General features: G+C 37.8%; 1 protein-coding gene across 1 annotated transcript; it reads left to right on the forward strand.

Annotated features, from left to right (window-relative positions):
- Positions 1-266: 266 nt before the first annotated feature.
- Positions 267-23,237, forward strand: NOP14 (NOP14 nucleolar protein). Its single transcript, XM_061993543.1, has 18 exons — positions 267-753; positions 2,357-2,491; positions 3,332-3,473; positions 4,021-4,163; positions 4,582-4,716; positions 6,038-6,160; positions 7,366-7,497; positions 8,367-8,670; positions 9,880-10,010; positions 10,249-10,334; positions 11,910-12,045; positions 13,881-13,982; positions 14,757-14,910; positions 19,124-19,286; positions 20,089-20,236; positions 21,157-21,275; positions 22,438-22,593; positions 22,943-23,237. Exons 1-18 carry the CDS (start codon positions 556-558, stop codon positions 23,040-23,042), a joined length of 2,607 nt encoding a protein of 868 aa, XP_061849527.1. The 5' UTR covers positions 267-555; the 3' UTR covers positions 23,043-23,237.
- The last annotated feature ends 1,755 nt before the right edge of the window (positions 23,238-24,992 follow it).

The following is a 24,992-nucleotide window of genomic DNA, read 5'->3' on the forward strand; positions in this document are numbered from 1 at the left end:
TACCGCCCTCCTCCACCCGCCTCAGCTAGCTCCGCCTCCGCACCCTTGTGTCGCCTCTCCCTCCCTTTTCCTGGGACTACAACTCCCAGCAGGCAGAGCGCGGAATGAGCAGCGGAGACGCGCGGGCTGCCGCGCTTTGCGTACTGGGATATGTAGTGCATTGAACATTTCCCGTCCTCTCTCCGGTTCGTCCCAAAGGAGGAGGGGAGACGAGCACAAAATCTCGCGATAGTTGGGCGAAGCTCTCGCGAGATCCGTGCTGTTGCCGGCGCGCGTGCGGGGGTGCCGGGGCACGCCGGTGTGAGGGGAGCGCGGTTACCGCTCCGCACCCGCCACCGCTCCGTAGCCCCGCGGCTCTCACGGGGGAAGCTCCCGCGTGCCTGGCGCCGAGGCAGAGGGCAGCGGCTGGGCCCGAGGGAGAGTTCGGGGGCTTTTGCCCCTTCCGGGCGCCATTTTGCTCAGCCTGTTTGCACCTCCAGCCTGGGTCCCCACGCACTGAGTGAGTACTGAGCCTGTCGTTCCTCACACGCACCCCTGCAGGCCGCCGCACCCGACATGGGGAAGGCGGCTAAACGGAAGCAAAAGGCCGCAGCGCGCCCCGCTGCCAAAGGCCCCGTGAAGGCAGCTATGGCCTTGGTCAAGAGCAATCCATTTGAGGTGAAAATCAACAGGCAGAAGTTTAACATCCTGGGGAGGAAGACCAAGAATGATGTGGGTCTGCCTGGTGTCTCACGGTCCAAGGCCATCAAGAAGGTAAGAGGACATAAAAAACTTGAGGTGAGGGGTGACATCTGTAGATGGAGCTGTGCTGGTTAGATCATAAACCTGAAGCCATCTTAGGTGAGGTATAGAGGCAGCCTCTCTCAAGTGTAAGAGGAATGGCTGGTCACCTCACATTGCTTAGATGATGACAAAAAGCCTGCTGAAAATGTTTTGCTCTAGTGGAATCCAGAGGGTTCAGTAGTGCAAGTCTCCTGTATCACATGGGTGGCAATACTCCCCTTTCAGATTACACAGGTCCAGAATACAAGGGCACATGTTGTCAGCAAGCAAGCACTGTACCAGAGTGCAGGTGGTTTTAAGTGTTCATTATGTTGGTCAGATTGGATTCCTGCAGATTCCTCTCTGTAACATGTCAGACAATCTGCTGTCAAACAGAATTTAAAACACTTACTGAAAAGCAAAGTTCTTTTTATAAAGTAGTGTAGCAAAAGGAAATTTTGCATGCATTGAGAGAGATGTTGCAAAATACACATTTTTATCAGTAAAAGTAATCGGTGCTCTCATCATCAAATAACTGATAAACAAAACTGCTTTTCTGTATCCAGGGTACTAAGAGATGCTGAAGTTAATGCACAGTGTTTAAACTGCATGATGATTTAAATAATCTGTGAGAAACAAATACAAGGTGGAACTGGCACCTTAGTAGATGAAACCTGTGTTCTAGTGTCAGTTACAGCAGCATCTGAAAATGCTCAGTGAGACTGCAGAGGCATGTTGTAGGAAACTCAGCTTTTTCCTTCAGTGCAGCAGTTTGTGAATTCATGGTTATATGAATAGCAACAATACTTTTCTGTAAGATTCAGTTAATGTGCTTTAAATAGAAATAGACTCCTTTTTTTCAGACTAAACATGGCCAGCATTTACTTTCTTGAGAAACTAAACTGTTCTCAGCATGAAATTATAAAGTAGCTTTTGGTCTTCATTACTATTTGTCCAGATTTTAGGAAACTTTATGAATGTTTAAGATCACACTTGAAGGTCTTTTGGCCTCCTTTAATAGGAAGATAAAATGAATGCTTGTCATTAATTAGATCACTAGCATTGAAAAGTAAACTTGTCTCCTTAAACTTGTCTCCTATAGCATATGTACAACACATGCTACCTCACAGAGGTCCGCAGAAGTTCTTTTTACTGCTTTGATAGATAATGTCCCTGTGCTCAGCACTAAAGCAGAGCCTAATGTATGTACCTACATGGGTGTTTTTCTTGTCTTAGTTGGCAACACCAAAAGAGATTGTGTTTTTTTGCATTCCTTAAAGTTGTTGTTGGTACTAAGTGTCAGACAAACCAGAGTTCTTCAGTGGCAATGCAGAGTAATTTTATATGTGATAAAGGTGAGATAGAGTGTGCCATATATTATCTTCATATGGCTAGATTGTAAGAGCACTTAACTCTGAATATATTGTGTGAGCTTTTCATCTCTTTCCTCATCAAATTTTCCTTCTCTTTCATTGCATTCTGATAAATTAGATTATGTTGCTAGGATACCATGGAGCCTTTCTTGCCTTGACTTTCAAAGTAATTATTCTCTGTGGTTTTTAATTTGATCTCCTTTTTGTTTTTTTTCTTCTAGCGTATGCAAACATTACTGAAGGAATATAAAGAAAGGGAAAAAACGAATGTGTTTAAAGATAAACGTTTTGGTGAATATAACACCAAAATAAGCCCAGAGGAAAAGATGATGAGACGATTTGCTTTGGAAAGGCAGGTAAAGTATAGGATTGAAAAAAAAATAAAAATCACCCCCCCCAAAAAAAAACCTCACTCAAAAAGAAGTGTCCCTGTTAACAGAGGGGTTTGCAAGGTCATGTTTTCTTTTTTTAGTTTACATGTTTGGAACTTCTTTGAAAAAAGTATTTTTTCTTTTGTGGAAATCGGTAATTTTTCATTAATACCTTCTCGTTTTGCCGGACAACTTTCTGAAGCAGAAATTTCTTTGAGCACTTCTGAGCACTGATATGCAAGAAAGACACTTTTAGGCAGATTCATTGATTGATTTCTTTGACTGCTGTGATTTGGGAATTGGGAAACGGCAACTACCATGAAGTACACTTTGAGCTTGCAGTACAGCTGTTTAACAGCAGCCACTTCACTTGTTGATTAGAGGACATTTAGCTGGCTGCTGTTCTGTACTGTGAATTGTACGTGCAGTACCGTTCTTTCTGCTTCATCATACTTGATCTCCAGAATTGATTTGTGTAATATCATATTCAACTGATAATTTGCGTAGGTTCCAGTCAGTGCCATTAGGCCTGAAGTGCAGCACTTCAGAATTGATGTTACTGGTAGACAGATTAAACTTAAGCTTCCTTTGGTTTCCTTAGTTACTCCATTTCTGCATTGGTACAAAAATAAGACAGGCCTTGTACTCCCTCACTTAAGGCTTAATGTATTTGAATGAAAGGATTGGTCTGGTTGGCTCTTAGGAACAGCAGAACACTGGAATAAGAATCTCCTCAACTAGCATTAAAAATACAAGTTTTATTAATTTGTTGCCTAGCTAGTAAAAATATTTTGGTTTTAAATTGGTTTGTTTCACTATTCTTAGCAAAATTATGGAAAGAAGAATATCTATAATCTTAATGAAGATGAAGAATTAACTCATTATGGCCAGTCTTTGGCAGAAATTGAAAAGCTAAATGATATTGTTGATAGTGACAGTGATACAGAAGAGAAAGGAACACTGTCTGGTAAGTCAACTAGTATCCCACTGTTCAATACTTGTATTCACTGTTGATTTTATCATGGGTATGTGTACATAATTTGTTCAGTACTGTCTTAAATAAGAAAGGCTATTACATAATTGTTTGGGATGTTTAAGTCAAACTTGATTACTTCTTAGGCACACACACAAAACAGCTGTCTGGGGGTTAGCAGATATTAAGTTACTTGGTAAGTTGCTTTAGTCTGTGGGCTTTTCAGCACAAATAGGTAGCTGTATTTTGAGCCCTTTGGGCAGAATATGAAGTGTGAGTGTTCTGGTTGCTTTCTTGCACTGTTCTACCTAAAATTACTAATTAAAATATTGAAAAAAAATATTTTCCTGCCTCATACAAAAAATTTGGCAGCATAAATGATGTGCCTGCTATTAATCTCTTTTGGTTATGGCCATGCCCATAGGGATGGGAATAGTACATGATTAATTCAGAGAACAGGGAGATACTGCCCCAGCAGCTGCAGCACTCCAGCACTCATGTATGGATTTGAAAAGGATTCACAGTCTATTTTTTTTTCTAGCTGAGTTAACTGCTGCTCACTTTGGAGGTGGGGGAGGGCTGCTTCGTAAAAAAGTGTCAAGTGGGCAACAAGATGAAGAGGAGAAGCCTAAATCTAGGAAGGAGCTCATAGAAGAGATGATAGCCAAATCTAAACAAGAAAAGGTGAGTATTTACCTCTGAAGTATAAATGGCAATCATTAAGAAGCTATCACATTTTCTGTCTTTGTAGAATTAAAATTAGTAGTGGTGTAAAATACAGAGGAGATAGCTGTCTAGGCCAAGCTCCTTGAACAACGTCCACCTGACTTTGTAGGCATTTTAGGATATGCATTGAATATCTGCTATTCTTTTGTATCCCCAAATCCTCCTTTTTTTTGACCCCCAACTTGTTTTCTGTATGCAACACTTAAATGTAACTCTATACTACATCTTCCACAAAGAACGTTTGCACTTTTAAGATGGGAGCTATTTAAAGTTATTAATTTGCTGAAGAGAATATTTTGATCTTATGTTGTAAATGTTATGTCATATTTATCTAAACATAACTGCTGCTTTTTGTTTTGGTTTGTTTTTTTTCTAGCAAGAGAGGCAAACTCGGAGAGAAAATGCGTTAGAACTCACAGAAAAGCTTGACAATGACTGGAAGGAAATCCAAACCCTTATTGCCCACAAAACCCCAAAGTCAGAGAGAAAGGACAAAGTAGAGAAACCCAAGGTAAGGTTTTGGCTAGACTTCTGTCTTTGACACAAGTAGTGGCTAAGTGTAAGGCAGAGTTCGTCACTATGTAAAATTCAATATTACCTGTTGTTCACATTGAAGGAATGCTAGAATTTGAGGTCATTTCAGTTAGTTAGAGTAATAGAGAGTTTTATATGATTTATATTATTTCAATTACCTATTCCTTTTCATTAGTTATCAAATCTGAGTGAGGTTTCAGACTGAACAGCATAGTTAGTTGGCTACAGCTAATTTTTATGGCAAATACACTTTCTTGAATAACTAAAATTATTGAGAACATTGACTTATTTTTAATCCCTTTGCGTTGTTCCTTGGATAGAACAATTCGTACTTGACAACAAATGTTTCCTTGTAAATTGAGTACTCTCCCTACAAAAACAGAATGATCTCTAGATGATCTCCAAAGGTCATTTCCAACCTCTACCATTCTATGAAAATATTTACTTTCTGGATAGTTATCTTATGGTCTTAAAACTTTTTCTGTTATTCATACTTTATAATAAAGGAGCATTGCAAATTTCCATGGATTCTTTGGAAATAGAGTCCTGTTTTTGAAAGGCAGAATGAATGGACTAATGTTAAAACTGATCTCCAATAATGAACAGAAGATACTGAATCAAAAGTTCATATTTTGATTTATTGGGGTTTTTATCAAGGATGCAAAGCATGAATTAGTAATGCTTTGTAACATTCATGTTGAATTGTAGAAAATTATCCAGTTGCACGTAAGAAGAAGAATTCTTAGAACCAATACAGAGCGACTGTATGGTTCTGTGACTTAAGCAGGTGTCAAGAAGACTATTTACAAGTCCAGTGTAATCTCTGCTACTGTTTTGCCAAGTATACTCTGTCAACTCATTGAATATCAGCATCACTTTGTGCTTTCTTTAAGACAGACATCTATATAACTAAGATAACAAAGGCTTAGCTCATGTCTAACAGTATAGAATGAAATCTAAACTATAAATGTATTCATTCTGGCTGGGTTTTTTTTTAGAAAATAAAGTATTATTATAAACATTATTTTAAGTTTTTCAGTAATAGTATTTGTAAATCTTTCAGTTGTATGTAACTTCAGTAGGCAAAAGGGAGAAGTTCCATGAGAATTTTTATTCAAGCGTTCATTCCATTCCTTGTCTTAAAACTGCATTGAATGTTCTTGCAGCTTTCTTTGGAAATAGCTTTTTCTTTGTATCTGAACAATCTTACTTCTTAGCTGTTAGTCTGGCAATGGGGTGGCTGCAAAGCAGAATAATGAAACTTAAGATAATAAACAATTATATAAATATTTCTTTAGCCTGATCAATATGATATAATTGTTCGAGAACTTGGATTCGAGATGAAAGCAAAACCTTCAGAAAGGATGAAGACGGAAGAAGAATTGGCAAAAGAGGAGCAGGCACGACTCCAGAAGCTGGAGGTATACCATTTATGGGTTTAGATTGTTTTGTGGCCTGTCTTCTGGGAATGACTGCTTATTTTCATTGCTTGACCTTAGATTGCAAGGGACTGTGCTAAACTGCAATTCGTCAGAGGGTGAGTTCAGGAAATTTTCTGTTTGTTTTGTTTGCAATCTGATAACAAAAAAGACACAGGTTTAGTATATAACTGTTGAGGTTTACAAAATGAGGCGATTTTTCTTGAGTAAAAGTGTAATACCACTTTGATTTGCCTTTAAATGTCTTAAGTTATTCAGAGTTGAGGAGTGTTTGTAAGTCAGTAAAGGGATATATCTTGTTGCACAGCAGTTGGATTAATACATTGGTAAAGTACTTGTTTCTGGTGTGGTAAGTATTCCAGCAGTAGCATGTATATAGCTTTGTTTTGCAGAGGAATAGGAATCTCTTGGAGAATGTTTTATACTCTTTCTAGTACATGAAGCTCCTAGTCTTATAGAAAGGTTGAATAATACAGTAGACGTTTCTCTCCTTTTTTTCTCTTTGTTTTGGTTTACCAGGGGCATGTGTAGGACCACAGGGCTTCAGTACCTCCAGGTTTCTTAGAACAGCTCTGTAGCTAGTAGCAGACAAGAATGGATGATCTCTGTTTTTCTTTTCTGTTCCTGTCGGCTTGTTTAAAGCACAGTTTGTCTGGTTGCCCAGGTGGAAATGCTTTTGTAAATGATTGGTTCCACTATTGCTCATTGTGTCAATTTACAAATTTAGTGTATCTTAAAAATCTTAGGATATGGCCGAGTTTACTACAAACTTGTTACATGTATAAAATACACAGGTAAACACTGCAGAACCCTAAAACACTTCAGAAAGTGACATTTCTAGTAATGATGCATTGTCTCATAAGTCAAGTTTTAAAATGAGACAACATAATGCTTCTGGTAAATCACCATTTTAAAGCCTTTCAAATAGGCTAATCCAATTCTTTATGTGCTTTTATCTGGTTGCACTCCCCACAAAAAAACACTGTCAGCTTTTGCCCATAATTTCTCAAGTTGCTGGTTTTAATTTTCACCAAGTTGCATAATCCCAGTTAACTCTTTCCTTTTTTTTTTTTTTTTCCCTCTTGGTTTTCTTAGCTGTATTATTTAAGGGATCTTGTATTCTGGTGTAGTTACCTGATTGTTCTAGATGGCTCACATCTGTGTGCAATTTTTCTTCGAAACCACAGGCAGATCGACTGCGTCGAATGCGTGGAATAGACGAAGAGGACAAGAAAAAGAAACCCAGCCACATGTCAGCTGATGATCTAGCTGATGGCTTTATCCTGGATAAAGATGACAGACATTTATTGTCTTACAAGGTAAGATGGCTTTCTAGTGTGAACTTGCTGCAGTTCATAGGTGTCTTTATTGTATCTGAAGGCCCAAAACTGGACCCTGTATTCTGTGTGGTCTTACAAGTATGGAGGAGAGGGGAATAGTTACCCTCAGTCTACTTACTATACTCCTGCTATTCTTGTAGCCTTCTATGCTGTTGACCTACTGTGCTGAAGAGAGGACTTTACCCCTTCTGGTCATTTTAAAAAAATTCTGCTGTATTTGATAGAGCTTCTACCAAATTTCAACCTGAGGATGGATGGGTTTCTGAAAGAACCCTTTCCCTGTGAAGTAGCTTTGTTTCAGGTGTCAGAGCAATATAACCTTAAAGCTGATGTAGTGAATCACCCTGACTGTTGCATACTGATCCTCTCATCTTCCCACATGTACATGTAAGCAATAAGGGAACTACTGCTGTCCTCAAAGGGGAAGATACAAAATGTGAATGTCAATTTAAAATGCTGATTAATAAAATCAAGATAGGAACATTTATCTGAAATGCTGAAAATATATAGAAAAAAAATACATATTTTGGCCAAGAATGCCTCTGTAAGTTATATTGAATTTCTTTTCATATCATCTGCTAGTAGTTTTTACTTTTGTGTTTATTTTTATAGTGCTCATATACTACCTTGTATTCTTCCAGTTTCTTACAGCCCCTTAGAAATACCCTACTATTCTTATATCTGTAGGCATTTTCTCTCCTTAAAATCCCTTCTTGGCCAGCACCGCTGTTGGGTCAGGGTAGCAAGGTTCACATATTGTTCACGTGTATTTAATGATAGTTTTGCATGGTGATTCTGGCAATGTGCTGTCACTTCATTTTGAACTGACCTATTTGCTCCGCTGACAGGATGGAAAAATTGATATTGAAAATGAAGATGAGGAAGAAAAAGATGAGGAAGAAGAGGAGGAAGGTGGGAGCACAGATAATGAGAATGAAGATGAAAGTGAGGAAGAATCTGGTCATGAAGATGAGGAGGATGTTGCTGCAGATAGCCACTCTGATCTTGAATCTGACCTTGAGAGTGAGGAAGAAGCTGCAGGGAATAAAGAACAGAAGAAACACGAGACAGATGAAAATGAATCTCTGAATGTGGAGCAACAAGATACAAAAATGGAAGCTGCCAAGTCAGAGCTTCCATATACATTTGCTGGTAAGCAAAAGATTGATCCAGAGGTCCCTGTTGTCTTCAGAGGGTTTATAACCAGTCCTTTTCTCTGCCCTGTAGGATATTATGTATTCCTGTTCATCCATGAAGTTTTGCTTCATAGTTGTCTCCTACTAGTCCAAAAGTAGCCAGTAATTGCTGTTCTTAGCCATCGGCTCTAGTCATACTGTGAGCAGGAGGAGCTAGAGCAATTTCATCCTAGAATGGTTTCTGGAGCAGCCTTAGAATTGGTAGAGAAACACTGTGGACAAAAATGAGAAGATTCGTGCTCCTTTCTGAAGGTCGCCAACACATCCAATCCAGAGTACCAGTGTTTTGCCTAGTTGAAGCCAGAATAGTACTCTGTTGTCTATACTTAAATGAGAAAGGTTAGTTTTGCTTGTGTTTGGGGTGACATGCTTGGAGAGGTGGGATTCCTGTAATGTAACATCACTAGATTGATAAATCCTCAAACTTCCAAGTTTGATTCCTTTTGGGCTTGTGCCTAGGAGGAAGGAGGAGACATGTTTCTAGTCATTAATACTAAATATATAATGTGTATAGCTATTGTCCTAGTGCAGATTTCTCTAACAAAAGTATCTGTCACAACCTTTTAAACAACTTCCCTAAGTACTTGGATTTTTCCATCAATAGCAGAGAACTTATTACACAGAGCCATTTAAATTGCATTCAAGTTTTGCTTTAACCAGAAAGCAGTCACATGAAAATAGTTAAAAAACTTAAATTGGTTAGGATGTTTTCTAGCGTGTGGACTTAGGCAAAAGACTAAGTATATGCCAGATTGGGGTTTTGTAATTGTTTCCTTTAGTATTTTCTTAATACAAAAGCTAATTAGGTATTAAGTAAACATAGAGCTAATTGTATTATGGTAAATTTATGGTTGAGTGTGTTATTAAGTTTAATTTTGCTTTATGTGTGTCAACATAGTTGTACTCAGGCAGCAAATATAGGAAGAATTAAATGTCAATAGTTGGAAAACATTTGCATTATTTTCTGGCCTATGTTTATATATGTAGCATTACATATATACTGACAGATTATTAGTGTTTAAAAGGTATTTATTTATAATCTCTACAGTTTCTGTTTTTCTGAATAATAACATTTTCAGATTAGAAACTTCTTAGATGTTCACTTGAATTAAATATGTTCAAGTTTGAGGTTTTTGCCTGCTCAATTTTCATTTTTACTTTCTAGTTCCTGAGTCCTGTGAGGCATTGAAGTCTTTATTGGCTGGAAGAACAGTAGAACAACAACTTACTATACTGGAGAGAATTCAGAAATGCAATCATCCAAGCCTTGCAGTGGGAAACAAAGCAAAGTTGGAAGTAAGGGAGTTTTAAGTTTTAAATTGGCTTTGAATTCTACAGTAAGTTTTAGTAAGTACTCAGGAAGCAGTATAAAACTGCTTCCTATAATATGTGTTTCTATGTTATGAATAGCAGTAAAATCAACTTACGAGTCCTCATTTTCTAACTACTGTGTCACTGTTCTTTTGCATTGTTTAAAAGTATGTACAATGAAAAAAAAAAGCCTAATAATTTTAACATGTTATGCTTCTTGCAGAAGTTATTTGGCTTCCTTCTGGAGTATATTGGGGAGTTAGCAACTCTGGATCTACCAGAGCTCAGAACGATTGACAAACTGGTCTTGTAAGTAATAAATCTCACAGACTTTTGCCGCTTTGGGGTTTAAAGAGAAAAGCTGCTTGGAGTAATGCATTTCATATGTTGTTTGTCTCAAATACTTCAGTAGAACTTGTAGGCAACTAGTAACTGTCCAGCTCTATAGTGTTTAAACTTTGTTTCTTGTGTTCTTGAGCTGTTAATTTTACTGAGACACTTTCAAAACCTCAGAATGAAGTTTTTGATCTGCAAAATGCTTTTCATGGGTAGTACATAAATAACATCACATATACATGCAAACTTCTGTATTTGAAGTCATTTAAACTGCTGATTAAGGATTTTAAGTTTTGTGATGACAATGTGCAGTTCCTTTGCAATCTTTGGTTTTTTTCCTTGGGTTTCTGTTTTGTGAATTCACCCAGGAAACTAGATGAAAACAGAATTAAGGAGTGTTGTAGTAAGCTCATAATAAAAGTTCCGAAGAAACACTTTGCAGGAAGTTGTCAGTTTGGCATTGTTGTCACTCTACTTGCCTGTCACGTATTTGAAGACAAGAAAGACAAATTAGTCTCAGCTATATAGCAAAGAATGAGAGTCAATGAACACAGGCTTTAACAAGGGAAATTCCAATTGGATGGGAGGAAAAAATCGTCACAGCAAAGGTGCTGAACATTTAAAGAAGTTTCCCAAAGAGGCTGCACTCTTGAAGATACACAAATTTGACAAAGCCATGAACAGCCTGATCCATTTTTTAAATTAGCCATGCTGCCAGCAGGGGCTTACATCAGATGATCTCCAAATGTCCCTTCTAATCAAAACTAGTCTGAGATTCCTGTCTTGTCTTTGCAGGCCAGATGGTTTTCTTTCAGTGAGTTATTTATATGTGATTTTCAGCAAATGTTTTTTAATTTAATGATGAAATAAGTTAGTGTTCTCAGCAGGAGCTCTGACCCGTTGATGCTGTTGCACATATTAGAGCTTTGTCAAAATCTGAACACATTTTGATTGCTTTTTAGAACTGAGATTTATTAATATCACTCCAGACATTTTTAACTGAAAATAATGGAGAAACTAACCAACATACAGGCTCCTGACTGCAACTCCCTGTAGGCACTAACCGTAGGCCAGGAGCTGACCTAACTTTGTAGGTATTTTTTTGTGTGTTTAAAGTAATAATTTTACTAATCACATTGCTGCTTTACTTGTTTTTTAACATTGCCTAAGAGTATTTAGAGTAGTGGGCTGCCTTGTATGTGCCAGCATACTTCAGTGCAGTAAAATCTAGAATTAGGGTATAGTTTAGGATATGTTTTAACCATAGCGGATGATTTGGGAGTGTATTTTAAAGTTCTAAGTCTTTTTTTAATTTAAGTTTTAGAAACTAGTCAAAAGATTATTTTACAAGGCCCAATGAAATCTCTGTCAAATAAAAGTGTTATTATAATAATCTATATACTGAGGGACTATTTCTAAAAAACAGCAAGTTGTTTCAAGAAATGTAGATGGAATACAAGATACCTTCCTACAGGTGCTTAAATAGCAGAGCTTTTTATTAACATCAGTGGTGTAATGTGATTATGACTTAACACTTCTTTTTAATAGGCCATTGTACAATCTTTGCCAGATGTTTCCTGAGGCAGCCAGTGACAGCATTAAGTTTATCCTTCGAGATGCTGCACACGATATGGAAGAAGTAATTGAAGTCAAAGGCCGTGCAACATTTCCAGGTTTAGACATGGTAACAAATGCATACTGCTAGGAACACTTCTTGTTCTTTGCATTAATACAGAAATGTCAGTAAATGTCAGATGGTGTTAATTTTGCATTCCGAAGTACATATTGAATTATTGCCATCTATGACTTCTTAGGTTTCTCAATATTTTAAATCACCTCTCTGCAGATAAATTGTAACAAAAACCTCCACAACCACAACAAAGAAAATCCTGAGAAACAAACAACTCCCCCACCACATTCTTCAGATTAGGCTGTATGACTGTAATATTAACAAGAGGGAAATGTTTTAAACTTGCCACTCCAGTTTTCATAGCAGAATGTTCTTTATTTTCCTGATGAAATTGAAATGAGTAGTTGTAGAAAACTGATATGGTCAGTTGTCCTGATTATGTTAAGTGCAAGTGTTTTTTCCAATAGGTCTCCATAGAAGTTCACTATCTCCTAGGTAAACAAAAATAACAATGAAATATTACTATGGGTAGAAAAAATACAATGTTTCTTAGTACTTCATATAAAAATAATTGCTGAAGTAATGACTTGGAAATAATGGATTTTTTTCTTCTTATGTTTGCAATATTTCAACATTTCAGTGGCCATGCTGAATGTGAACAAACTCCTTTTTCAGTACCTAGGTAAAAGGTGGCTGTTAGGGAATTCAGGAATGGAGTACATGGAAAATGAGTATTTGTTTACCGTAGTTTCGAAGACAAACCATAAGTCAGAAATCCAAAGGCAGCTACTTTTTTCTGTCTCCCAGCTTGATAAAGCTGTGCTGCCTAATGTAATGACTATTGAAAGAAGATGGACTGAAGGATTTGCTTAGAAGGCTTGGTTCTTGCAACTTGGAAAATATTTATATTGAGTTATTTTGAAGAGTCTCTATTCAGGATGTCTTGGGTTTTGCAGGAAATGTGTTGTAGAGAGCTTTTAACTTCTGTTTTTATTTTGTCATTGTCACCCTTACAACACCAATCACACTTCTGACATTCAATCCTTTCAGTGGACATTTCCAGGCTTCAAACCATTGTTGTCTTTTAGGGTGGAATTATATCACTCTCCTATTCTCAAAACACTTGTTTGACTGAATATTCCTTAGATCAGTTGCATTAGTAAATCTTAGATATGCCTATAGCTAATCCAACCTCAAATTTAGACTGTGGCATTCAGTAACCAGAATCATTTAGGAGAATATTTGTCCATGACAGAAACTTCATAGAGAGAAGCAGAGCTGAAACAGTAAAACTTATATCTAGTTTACTGTGTAAATAACCACTTAAATAATTTTCAGAATTACAACCAATGTTTAACATCTGTATGGTCTTGACAGGATGTCACTTGTAGTTCCCTAACAAGTCCCCTTCAGTAAAAGTGTACTAATCACTGTTTAGTTCTTTTAGCTGCAACTGTTAGTTGGTGTGTGCAAGTGCCTTAGGATACTGGTCACTTAGTTGTGTTGAGGACCTATTGAAAGGTGTCAGTGGTCCTGTGTCTACTTGCCATTTGTTTGTGGGGTGAGAGTATGTGACTAGTGAGCTGAAGGGGGGGAGATTTTCTTAGGAAGTAAATTGAGTGGGAGGCATAGTTCTTTCTTAGTTATTCTTTTACCTGCCTCGTTGAACTAATGCAATGTTAGACCTGTAACAGATATGCCATTTTCTAATGTAACTTAAACAGTTATCTCAAATCAATCATCTATAATATCAGATTTCTCAAAAACCTATATTGTAGTGTTTTTAAACTACTACATGTCAATTATTCATTCATCAGTTACAAATGTACAAAGTCAAGATCCTGGGAATAATACTGCATTTTGCCTTATTCTGTTTTATGTGCCATCAGCTTATTTATTTGAAAATCATATCTCTGCTGTTTCCAACTTCTGACTTCTGGCATCCAGTGGTAACACCTGCTTTTATGTACATGAGTCAGCTACTTACTAAGGTATGTCTGTGATGTTGTATTTCAGTATATAACTTCATTTCCTTGTTTCTTCCTAGGACTCCAAATACATATACATGTTAGCAATCATGTGCAAATTGGAAATGTACTGAAAAGGCAGCTTTTGTTTGGTGTAGTCACAAGTAGTAACTGGAAGAAAAAGCGAAGAGGAAAAACCCTTGCAGAACACAGTGCAACTGACAAAACAGTATCTTTCAAACTGTCACACAAGAATTCCTTGCATGCCAAGTTACACAGGTCTAATAGAGCAGACTGAATACAGACTGGAATTACTCATTAGTGGCTTCTCTTTTTGTATATTGCGTTTGTTCCTACTTAAAAAGATATTTACTTAAAGCTGTCAGTATTTGTTTTCCTTTAGAATGTACCTAATAAAGTGCCCTGCGTGCAGTTAAAATGTCCTTCTATCCCAGTATCCTGTTTATATGTTTCAAAAGTCTTGAGCTAGTTAATCTGTTGCAGTCAGATGTCCAAATTTTTCTGAGCCTTTTATTTCCTTGGTTCGTTTCTGAACAACTTACTGTTTGTTGTTTAGCACCTTCTAGTGGCTAAACCATTTCTGACAGACTTCTTACTCAATCTTGCATATGCCCTTTAGTGAGGGCAGGGGAAAGACAGCATGTGTTTCATGTAAGTACAAAGGGTGTAACTTTACAGATTGTAAATGTATGCCATTTATTTAATGTTTAACTTCTGGGAGATACTGTGTGATGGATAGAGGTTTAATTGTAAATCTTCTGTGCTTTTTTTCTTTAGTGTCGCATCACAACATTGCAAGATGTTGTTAAAGGCTTATTTATATGCTGTTTGTTCCTGGAATATGTATCTCTCTCCAGAAGATTTGTACCAGAACTCATCAATTTTCTTCTTGGAGTACTTCACATATCTCTACCCAAAAAACAGGCCCATGGTGAGTTTGTTTAGAGTAACAAATTGTAGTATTAGGATTTATCTTTGAGATCTCGCTTAAAGTCTTTCATGCTGAATTAACTTTTTCGAACAAAAGACCAAAATCACCTGCTAGTTTAGCCATACACAGCCCTGATTCTTGGGTATCTAGATCCTCTAGTGTGTTAACAGGAAGGAAAGAACTCAAGTTATTAAAGGATATGAAGTCATCCTGCCTACAGGGCAGTATTTTTGCAATATTGTTATTCTAAATAGACTGTTTGATTGGACTGTGCACTTAGATTCAGTGTCCCTAGCAGATTCCCAATGAGCACCCTCTGTATTCCCTGTGAGGCAACAGCTAATGCTACAGATGCTCTTTTCAGCTAATAGCCATATCACTGAGGTAAGTGAGGGAAGTATTTCACAAAGCTGGTGTTATTTATTTGACATGTGTTTGTTGTAGTGTAACAGAGGGCAGCTATCCTCACAAGCCGGATTAGTCTATGCCTTAACATAACTGTAAGCTCAGCAACTTGCAGAGACAACAGGGGGAAGGAAAGCACCTTTTCAACTTGATCCATATGCCAGCATTTTATTTGCCAGTCTTCCTGTTTCTTCAGCATTTTCTTTGGATTCCTTTTAGCTTTAAAGTTACCACAGATCAGGGGCTTTTTTGTTGATAAGCTTAGTGACAATAATTCACTTATGAGGAGTTTTGTCAGAGCACAGTAATTCTTGTGTTACTACCTCTGTCTGGGTCACTCAGTGTCACTTAGCATACATGAAGAGACTGCAGGCAGGATATTCTCCAGTGAAAAATTCAATTATTTATTGGCAAGCTCCCAAGACATCTGGCATTTAATGAACTACAGGCTATGTGTTCAAGCGGTCATCAGTTTTTGTTCCCTGGGTATTCATCAATCTGGTGAGGAAGGTGCAGCTTCTGTTCCTGCAGAATTCCAGTACATCTTCAGTAGCAGTGAGTGATTGTCTTGCAGCTTCCTTGTTTTTTTCCTTTAAGATTTTTATGCCTTTCCATGCTGGCATTTTTTTTTTTCTTTGGAATTCTTGAGCTACTAATGATCCCTTTCTCACCAAGCTTAGCACTGCAGTTTCACCTTTACTATTTTGTATGGCTATACCCTACAGACTTTCTCCCAGCTGCTTCTCACAGCTTAGCAGTTTCCTGTGAAGTATGAGCCAAGGTTACACAACTGGGTTGCATCAGAGTTAAGCCCAGGATTCTCAGAACACCAACAGCTGAACTCTTAGAAGGAGTTGGGAGGTTACAGAGTGGGTGGGTTACATAGCACTTAAAGTATTTTCTCCTTTGTGTACTCTTTTAGGAATGTTTTATCTAAAAAGGTTTTTGTTAAAATACAGGACTCTGCAAAATTGGTTAAGAGACAGGTTTGAGATATTTACTGGTAATTGATTATCAAGTGTTAACTTTTTAAAAATTTTCTTTATATTTCTGTTAATGACTTTGCACTAGTTAAATTTGCAGGGTGTTGGTTTCTGTTAGCAGTGACGAGAAGCTCAATAAAAAAGTCAGACACAGCATTGTCTGAGAATTTTTCAGTCAATATTGATGTTTTGAAGTTGTAATGGTATCCAGTCATATTTTTACGTATTTGTGGTGGAAGTATTGCTGATAAATATAACAGGCTGTCAACACAGAATATTCTAAAATGAGCACGTATCTGCTTCTCTGGAATGTTGATGTATTGCCACACCAAAAAATTTCTTGAGGTTCACCTTTTGACAGTTAGTAGAATCAGCAAACAGAACTCTTAACTGTTTTAATTTTATGAGCTTGATCCATAAAGTTCTTATATGAAAAAATTGTATGGAGTACAGATTCATAAAGGACTGAAATACAGTCTACTTTCAACTGAAAAAAACAATTATTACCTTAAAAAGGAGAAAAGCTAGAGTTGGAGAGAGTAGGAGGGAATTACCATTGTTGATAGCCTTAGCTAATGGAATTGTTAATGAGATCTGCTATTCTTTCACAAGTAAAGCAGATAACTTACTTTATTTTCTTAGATATATGCCAGATGAGGAACTAGGTGTGTCATAATCTCTCATAGTTTTGAATCTCAAACCTTATGAGTCTTTATTTAAACATATATCTTCTGGGTTCTCTGTAGAGCCGTGTACAGGTCCTAGAGCATGTAAATAACTTAGAGTTTGAAACGAAGTTTTGAAGTAAATTCCATTGCAGACTTGTAGGATGTAAGGAAAACGAAGACCACCAAAAAAAAGTCCAGCACAAAGGCCATGACATTCCTCAGATGCTTCTTTCATGTTGCTCTAGAAGTACCATTTCACAGATCAGCTTGTGATCAGAAGCACAGTGATTCTGAAGTGTTTTCTTAAGAAGAAATACTTACTGCCTCAGGATGTATTGTGTTCCATGCTGTCCTTGATTTAAGATTACATGGCTAGAGTGGAAGGGGACTTTATGGCATGCATCTGAGGGCCCCTGCTCAGAGGTCATGGGAGGGGCTCAGTAGTGTGCTGCAACTGTGGGCTCTCCTTGCTCCAGCTCACTGTGCTGCTTGACCACTTTCTAGTCAAAGCCTTCTATTTGTAACTCCGTGGGAAAGTCCTACTACTGCACTTTCCTCTTAAGCATATCCAATACCATCCTCACTGGCTGTTTAACTGCAGATCTTGTTCCCCATGCACCTACGTGTCTTCTCTCTCACCGTATATAGAATGAATAAGAATTATAGAATGGTTTGAGTAGGAAGGAACTTTAGAAATCATCTAGTTCTAGCCCTCCTGTCATGAACAGAGACAAGTTCCTCTAGACTGGATTGATCAAAGTTCCATTCAGCTTGGCCTTGAGGACTACCAGGGATGAGGCAGCCACAGCCTCTTTGAGCAACCTGTGCCAGTGCCTCACCACCTTCATAGTGAACTTTTTCCCAATGTCTCATCTAAATCTGTCCTCTTTCAGTATAAAGCCTTTACCCTTTGTCCTATCACTACACTCCCTGATCAAGAGTCCCTTCCCAACTTTCCTGTAGGCCCCCTTCAAGTTCTGAAAGGCTGCTATAAGGTCCTGCCACAGCCTTCTCTTCTCCAGGCTGAATAACCCCAACTCTCAGCCTGTCCTTACATGGGAAGTTCTCAGGCCTCCAGATGATCTTTGTGGCCCTCCTTGGGACCCCTTCCAGCAGGTCCATGTCTGTCTGGTGCTAGAGGGCCCAGGGCTGGATGTAGCTCTGCAAGTGAGATATCATAAGAGTGGTGTGGTGAGGCAGACTTGGGTCCCTCAGCCTGCTGGCCACGCTGCTTTGGATGCAGCCCAGGGTGCAATTGGCTTTCTGGGCTGCAAGTGCATATTGCTAGCTGATGCTCAGTTTTCTACCAGCCAACACCCCCAAGTTCTCTGCAGGGATGCTTTTAGATGCCTTTAATCCACTCATTGCCCGTTTTTATCTATGTTTGAGATTGCCCTGACTCAGGACACCTTGCACTTGGCCTAGCTGAACTATATAGGTTTGCATGGGCCCACCTCTCTGGGTGGCATCCCTTCCCTCTAGAGTGTCTCCCACTCAGCTTGATGTCGTCTGCAAATTTGCTAAGGGTACACTTAATCCCATTGTGCACGTCCCTGCAAAAGATGCTAAATAACACTGGTCCCAGTATGGACCTCTGAAGGACACCACTCACCAGTCTCCATCTGGACATTGAGATGTTGACTGCAGTGCTTTGAGTGTGACCATCCAACCAATTGTTCACCTGTGAAGTTCATGTCTCTCCTTTGTAGTTACTTTGGCCTTTTCCACCACTGCTGTAACATGGTTATAGAAGGCCACCAAATTTCTAAGATGTGATTTGCCCTTAGGAAGCCATGTTGGCTGTCACCAGTCACCTCATCTATCAGTTCACTCACAACCCTCAGAGGCATCAAGTTCCATGGACTTGTGCACCTTCAGGTTCCTCAGGTGGTCGTGAACCTGGTCATCTCCAGCAGACAGTACTTCATTCTCACAGTCCCTGCCTTTGGATTCTGTGAAGCAGGCAGTGTGGCTGGAGCACTTACCTGTGACTGTACTCATGCTCCAGTGTTTTTCATGATCTCAGAAAAACACAATACAGATAAACTACTTTTTAAGGCAGTATGATTAAAAATGTAAAAAAGAGTTTTTGAGTTTTCTTTCTTCAGAAGGAATACTTAACATTTACCTTGTTTAATGATTGTTCTTGTTTTTTAGGCTATACTGTAGTGCATCCATTTGTACCAGTGGGGAAAAATTTAGAACTGCTTTTGGTGTGTGATAAGAAGGATCTGGAAAGTTGGCAGAAGCAAAATCTGCCGTTGAGTGTTGTTACTGGATTAACCAGCAAAGCCAGTAGAACAGAAATGAATCATATCAGGTAAGGATGAAATATCAGGGGAATTACCAGATCATCTTTTTAGTAATCTCAGTGACAGTGCTCTTTAGGAGTAACAACAGTAGTGAGTTGTTCTGCTTTGTTATAGTATTGCTCTGTAGCACATGAGATTGCAGAATGTTCTGGTAAAAGATTAGCAGAGTGCTTATTGGAGTGCTTAGACGTTCTGTTTTGGTACAGCTAGGAAATGAGGATAATGTAGAGATGAAGGAGATGTTCAGTACCTTGAACTTCAAGCTGTTCAGAAGCAAATAACTGTATTTACATACAAACACTGTTAGAAACACTGAAGTTAAGAAAGACCCCAATTAAATATATTCATTATCCTTGTTCAGCCTCACTTTTCACCTTGCACGTGTGTCATGGTGTCACTTATTTCAGGGATGTGTAACCACTTTGTTACGAAGTACAAACAGAAAATCACAAACCAAAATTACTGATTCTGCTTCAGTGATGTTTTAGAACTTCAGAATCAGTACCAGAACACTTTTAGAACCATTATAAAGTTCTTACTCCACATAAGTGGCAAAGACACAACGCTGGCTTATGCTTTTGTGTGCTGACATAAAAATTTGGTGCTGATGGATTTCTTGGCTATTTGCTTAGAAGCATGAAATTTTCAGTCTGAATTAACACGTAGAAACAGCCTTGTAACTGGTTCTGTCAGGCATTCTTAATAACAGGTGCTGCTAACACTCCCAAATTTAATTCATTAGATTTGTTTTATTTGAAAATCCACTACAGTTTTTGCCAGTGAAATTGTTAATTGTTTGTGCATCAACAGGTTATCATGTTTAGCCCTCTGCTTTGACCTTATTAAAAAATGTGCAGCTCTGTACGAGTCTTTACCATCATTCCATGAAATAATGCATCCTCTCAGAATTCTCCTTACACAACATGTGCCAGTGAATGAATATCCTGAAAAAATGCAGGTATGTGCTCCTTAAGAATGAAATAATTTATATGTTTGTGTTATTAGTGAATTCTGTGATCTTTGGCTGTTGCTTAAACAAAACAAAGAAACCCCAAGTATAAGCATCAGTAAGATTTTCTTTCCAAGGGTCAGGCACTTGTGCTATTCAGAAATCATAGTGGTGTTTCTGTGGAAAATCTAATGAAGAGCAGAGAATGTTTGGGAAAAAAATGGGTTTTTATCATGTATCTTGTCCTGCTCCTCTACTTGAAGAGAACAGCATTTAGCTTGTGATAATGAAACATTCCATGAGTGACTTAATTTATAAGACTAGTAGAGCGATTGTCCAGTTGCTTCTGTACATTTGTAATCAATCTGTAAGGTTTGGTACAATCAAATACTTGTCCCAGATTGATGGTATCTATACAAATATGCCTGGTCAGCTACCTTACTTAAATCAGGGCAGTTTATTTTCTAGCAATGATGTTCCAATTCTTAACTTCTCTCTTCTGAATTGTCCTCTCCTCAAACAGGTACCATGAAATATCCTTAGAGAACAAGGTTCTCTTGATGCAAAATAGCCACTGTTTTTCGTCAGCAAAATAAACAAACTGAACAGTCCTTCTTAAAATAACCCTGAAAGGCAGAATCTGAGTTAAACTGACTTTAGTCTTGCTTATTCCTCTATTATGTGAAACTACCTGCAGAACTTTCTCACTGTCCATTATACCATCCATCTTAACAGATTTCCAAAAGTGTGTAAAAATTATCCAGCCTGGAAGGCTTACAGCATTTCTGTATTGATGTCCTAATGAGTAACAGAGATTTTACTCAGAAAAAGAACATATGGGGAGAACATCTCTGTTGATTCGATTTACAGTAGTCGTGAATTGTGGTTCTGAGAAGCTTTTGAAATTGTAATTTGATTTGCATTTTCAGGAATGGTATCACAGTGCTCTGAAAGAACTAGAGAACAAAGTGAAACACTATACCCCACTGATATGTGAGAAGAAGAAGCCAGTGCCTTTGAAACAGTATACACCTAAAATTGTGAAAGTGTAAGTAAAGCACTACTTGATGCAAAGCAGAAGTGCACTTAAGATTGTCAGCAAGCTAAAAGGATTTGGAAAACGGGATGTAAGACAGATAACCATTTCTCTGCTAGATTTTGTGCACAAACCAAAAGACACCAGCTCGTTGGATGGTAGGGAAGGAAAGAAAAAGGCAGGAATTCTAAGAAATAGAGCAAAGATGATCTTCTGGAATAAAATAGCACTGGAAATCAACTCTTGCCCAGATAATGAATTATAAATTCATAAGTTTCAAGGTGAAAATAGGTTGTTCTTATTACCTAGTCAGATGTTTTACTGAAATCTCTGTCAAACACTGGAATCTAAAGAAAAGCAGTAAGTAGTTCCTGTGTATGTGAAATAGATGAAGGTTGGGATGGATGGTGAAAGTACTGAGAGGTGCTTGACCACTGCAAAAGATAAGACAGACTATTCCTGTACTCTGAATCACAGACTGTAAAACTCAGACTAAGCTTTCCTTTAAGCATACTGACTTGCCCCATTCCTCTCTTTCCCCTAACCAAACAGCTTTCTACTTTCCAAGAGCTGTGATGACAAAAACCATGGGTTTATGTTTTCCCCTTTTCTACAGAATTTGCAATGACTGTGTGCATTTTTGTATTCTGTTTTGGAATGAAATTCTATTAACACTAATTCAGTTTTGTAGATAATTAGAACAGTGTTTTGATTCAGGAAGTCTGCTTTGTGTTGTCTGATGGCTTATTTAGCCATGTTGTTTATTTGCAGGGACATAAGTTGTCTGCCTTAGTTATTCTGCTAATTGATGAGGACAGCTTTCCTCTGCCATACACATGTATCCCCCGGTAACTGATCAAGCTTTTTATGCAGAAATACAGGAGATTCCATTTTTCTCCAGATGTGTTTCATTCTTCTACTTTAGCTTTTTCAGTCTGTTAAAAATGCAGGCTTATATTGGGGGATTGAAGCATAAATGTTATCTGTGTGTAGTTTTCAGGGTGTTTTTCTGGGAAGTTCATTAGGCAGCTCCTTATTTTACAAGGTAACTATATAATAGGTAGGAATTAAAATACCAAGTTAATATTTGTACAAAAACTCACTCTTTATAAACATGAGAAAGTTATATTTTGTTAAGGTGTCTTTTATGCTCTCACATACATTCTCATTTCAGTTTAGAGTTTGGAAGAAAGCAGGCAGGCAGCAAGAAGGAGCAAGAAAGAAAAGAGCTGATTCGTAAGCACAAACGGGAACTTAAAGGAGCCATTCGTGAGATTCGTAAAGATAACCAGTTTCTGGCTAGAATGCAGCTTTCAGAAATCATGGAGAGGTAATTGCAGCTTTTGTTTCAGCACCAGTTTGGGAGTTGTTCTGCTGTGTGTTCATTTCTTTGTTACCTTCCGAGACTGACAATACTGATCAACCATACTAAACTTAAATATAATGGGACAACTTGGGGAAAACAAGCATTTTCAATAGAGATCATTGATAAGGTTTTCAACTTTGCAGTTTCCTTTCTCTAATTTAAGAATATGCATAATCTCATTTTAAAGTGTGTTGGTAAAGTTGTGAGAGTTTGGGAGGGCTTTTCATAAATTGGTAATTATTGTCTGAATATACTTACTTATTTTCCCTAATATAATCTTTCTAAAATACTGTACATGTTGATTGTTTTACAGAGATGCAGCCAGAAAAAGAAAAGTGAAAGAGCTTCTTGGTAGCCTTGCCACACAGGAAGGTGAATGGAAGGCAATGAAGAGGAAAAAAGGGAAGAATTAATTGGGACTGTGTACAGCAGGAAACTTTCACTGCCATATAAAATATCCCAACCCTATGGCTGTTGAACATATTTTAATTGCATTCTTTGGATTAATTCCTTTTGAGGAAACATATATCTGAAGAAGTGAACTAGCCTATTGGAAAAAATCCACAGGTTCTTGTAAGGAAAATAAACACCCTTTTGTATGTGGTATACTTCTGTTCATTCATCCAAATATTCTCTATTACTAAAATAATCAGAATTCTTAGGAGAGTGTGACCAGGTTTTAGTCTAACTTGAACTACACACACACCCCCAAAAGAAATTGTACAGCAGAAATCTCCCATTATCTTTTATTTAATATTGAATAATTGCAGGCAGCTCTCATAGTGGTGACATATTTGTAGTTTAAGCAGTAGCACTTTAATTAGTCTTTAGCATTGGGACATTCTAATTCATATATTCAGTGGAGAAATGGAATCAGCTTTCAAGTAGAGGTCCTTTCTTAAACCTGCATGTTCATTCATCTCTTCAGTAAGTTCTGAATTGAGCACAGCTCTGAATTTCTCAATCTTGGGCAGTTAACTAGAATTCCTCAGTGTATTAACTGTCCGATTTAAGTGGACAGTGAAATCTTTTCCACTTAATTTATCAGGTATGTCTGTTTACTGAGAATTGCCCTCTACTCTTCAAATAAAGCCAATAAATACTTCTAACACTTTTTTTTAATATTCTATTTGTGAAGAAACCAAGAGCATCCCAGTTATTTAAAGGTGCTGGTCTGAACTAGGTTCCCCATTCTGATATTCATTGTAGTCTACCTATTTGGTACATTCAATGACAGTTATTTCCCATTGATGAAAATGGTGATATTTTCTTGGAAGACTCGTACAAACCCTTTCACAATAATGTTCCAGTTTCAGTCTGAAGAACAAACCATAAAGAACATGAGTGAACCAGCGGTCATGGATCTTCATAAAAGCAAATAAACAAAACCCCAGAACTTCTTCCTTTTTGAAACACTGTTCCTAGTTCAGATCTCTTGTTTTGTCCAATACATAGGTAACTAAGACATGGTAATGCTTATCTGCAGGTCATGAAGACAGACATAAATGCTGGCAGTGAATCTGATGTAACAGGCCTGGTTATTTCTGACTGGCTTAAAATGTTTTATTCCAAATGACACTTAATGGAAGCAGGACTAAAACTAGGAGGGAATAGATCAAAACATTTAAGCCTTACATTGAAACTCAAATGACAAAACTGTAAGGTAGGTCTAGTTGAGTGTTTACCTATGTACATTTCTTAAAAAGACAAAAGCACTTTATTTGAAGAAAATGACTTTTATTGAATCTTTGAATGACTGTAGCAATGCAAGTAACGTGTGATTATCATCAGCTTTGGCTTGTAAAGCCAGTTGTGTTAAGTGGTAAAAATAAGCTGGATACTACGTACACGTGGGGGAGATACTCATGTCACATAAAATTTCTGTGTTTAAATCCATTCACACTTCTGCAAACAAGGATATTTTCAGGTAACCTTTCAAAAAATAGGTCAAGGCATCTTCTGAAACATCAAAGGGAGCTCAGGTTAGTGTACCTCCTATTTTATTTCCACTTGGCACCATATGGGGAGTTGTTTTATATTGGGTTTCTGTTTTTTTAGAAAAGTAAAAAAATTTTATATAGCTCAAGTGAAGAACCAAAGTAAAGAGGAAGGAGCTAACTTCCTATTTCATGCTATGAATCAGCACCTCCTCGGGGTTTTAGTCCCAATATGGTTCTCCTTTGCATAAATAAACTGTTAAAGTTTTGTTGTTTATGTGACTTTTGTTTTCCAAACAGTAAGTAGCTCCAAAGCATTTACCCAGCAGAGTGTTACAATCAGAAGCTGACAGCTGTGATTTTTTTTATACCAGTTGCAGCTTGTTATTCCACAGTAAGGGAGGTAAGAAAGACAAGACAGAAGTA

The sequence above is a fragment of the Colius striatus genome, chromosome 3 (assembly GCF_028858725.1).
Source record: "Colius striatus isolate bColStr4 chromosome 3, bColStr4.1.hap1, whole genome shotgun sequence".
NCBI lineage: Eukaryota > Metazoa > Chordata > Aves > Coliiformes > Coliidae > Colius > Colius striatus.

Excerpts from the sequence above, each read along its gene's own strand:
- NOP14 (XM_061993543.1), top strand. The coding sequence starts at position 556 with ATGGGGAAGGCGGCTAAACGGAAGCAAAAGGCCGCAGCGCGCCCCGCT. Across the intron at positions 7,498-8,366 it reads GACATTTATTGTCTTACAAG|GATGGAAAAATTGATATTGA; the intron begins GTAAGATGGCTT and ends CTCCGCTGACAG. Across the intron at positions 14,911-19,123 it reads ACCCAAAAAACAGGCCCATG|GCTATACTGTAGTGCATCCA; the intron begins GTGAGTTTGTTT and ends CTTGTTTTTTAG.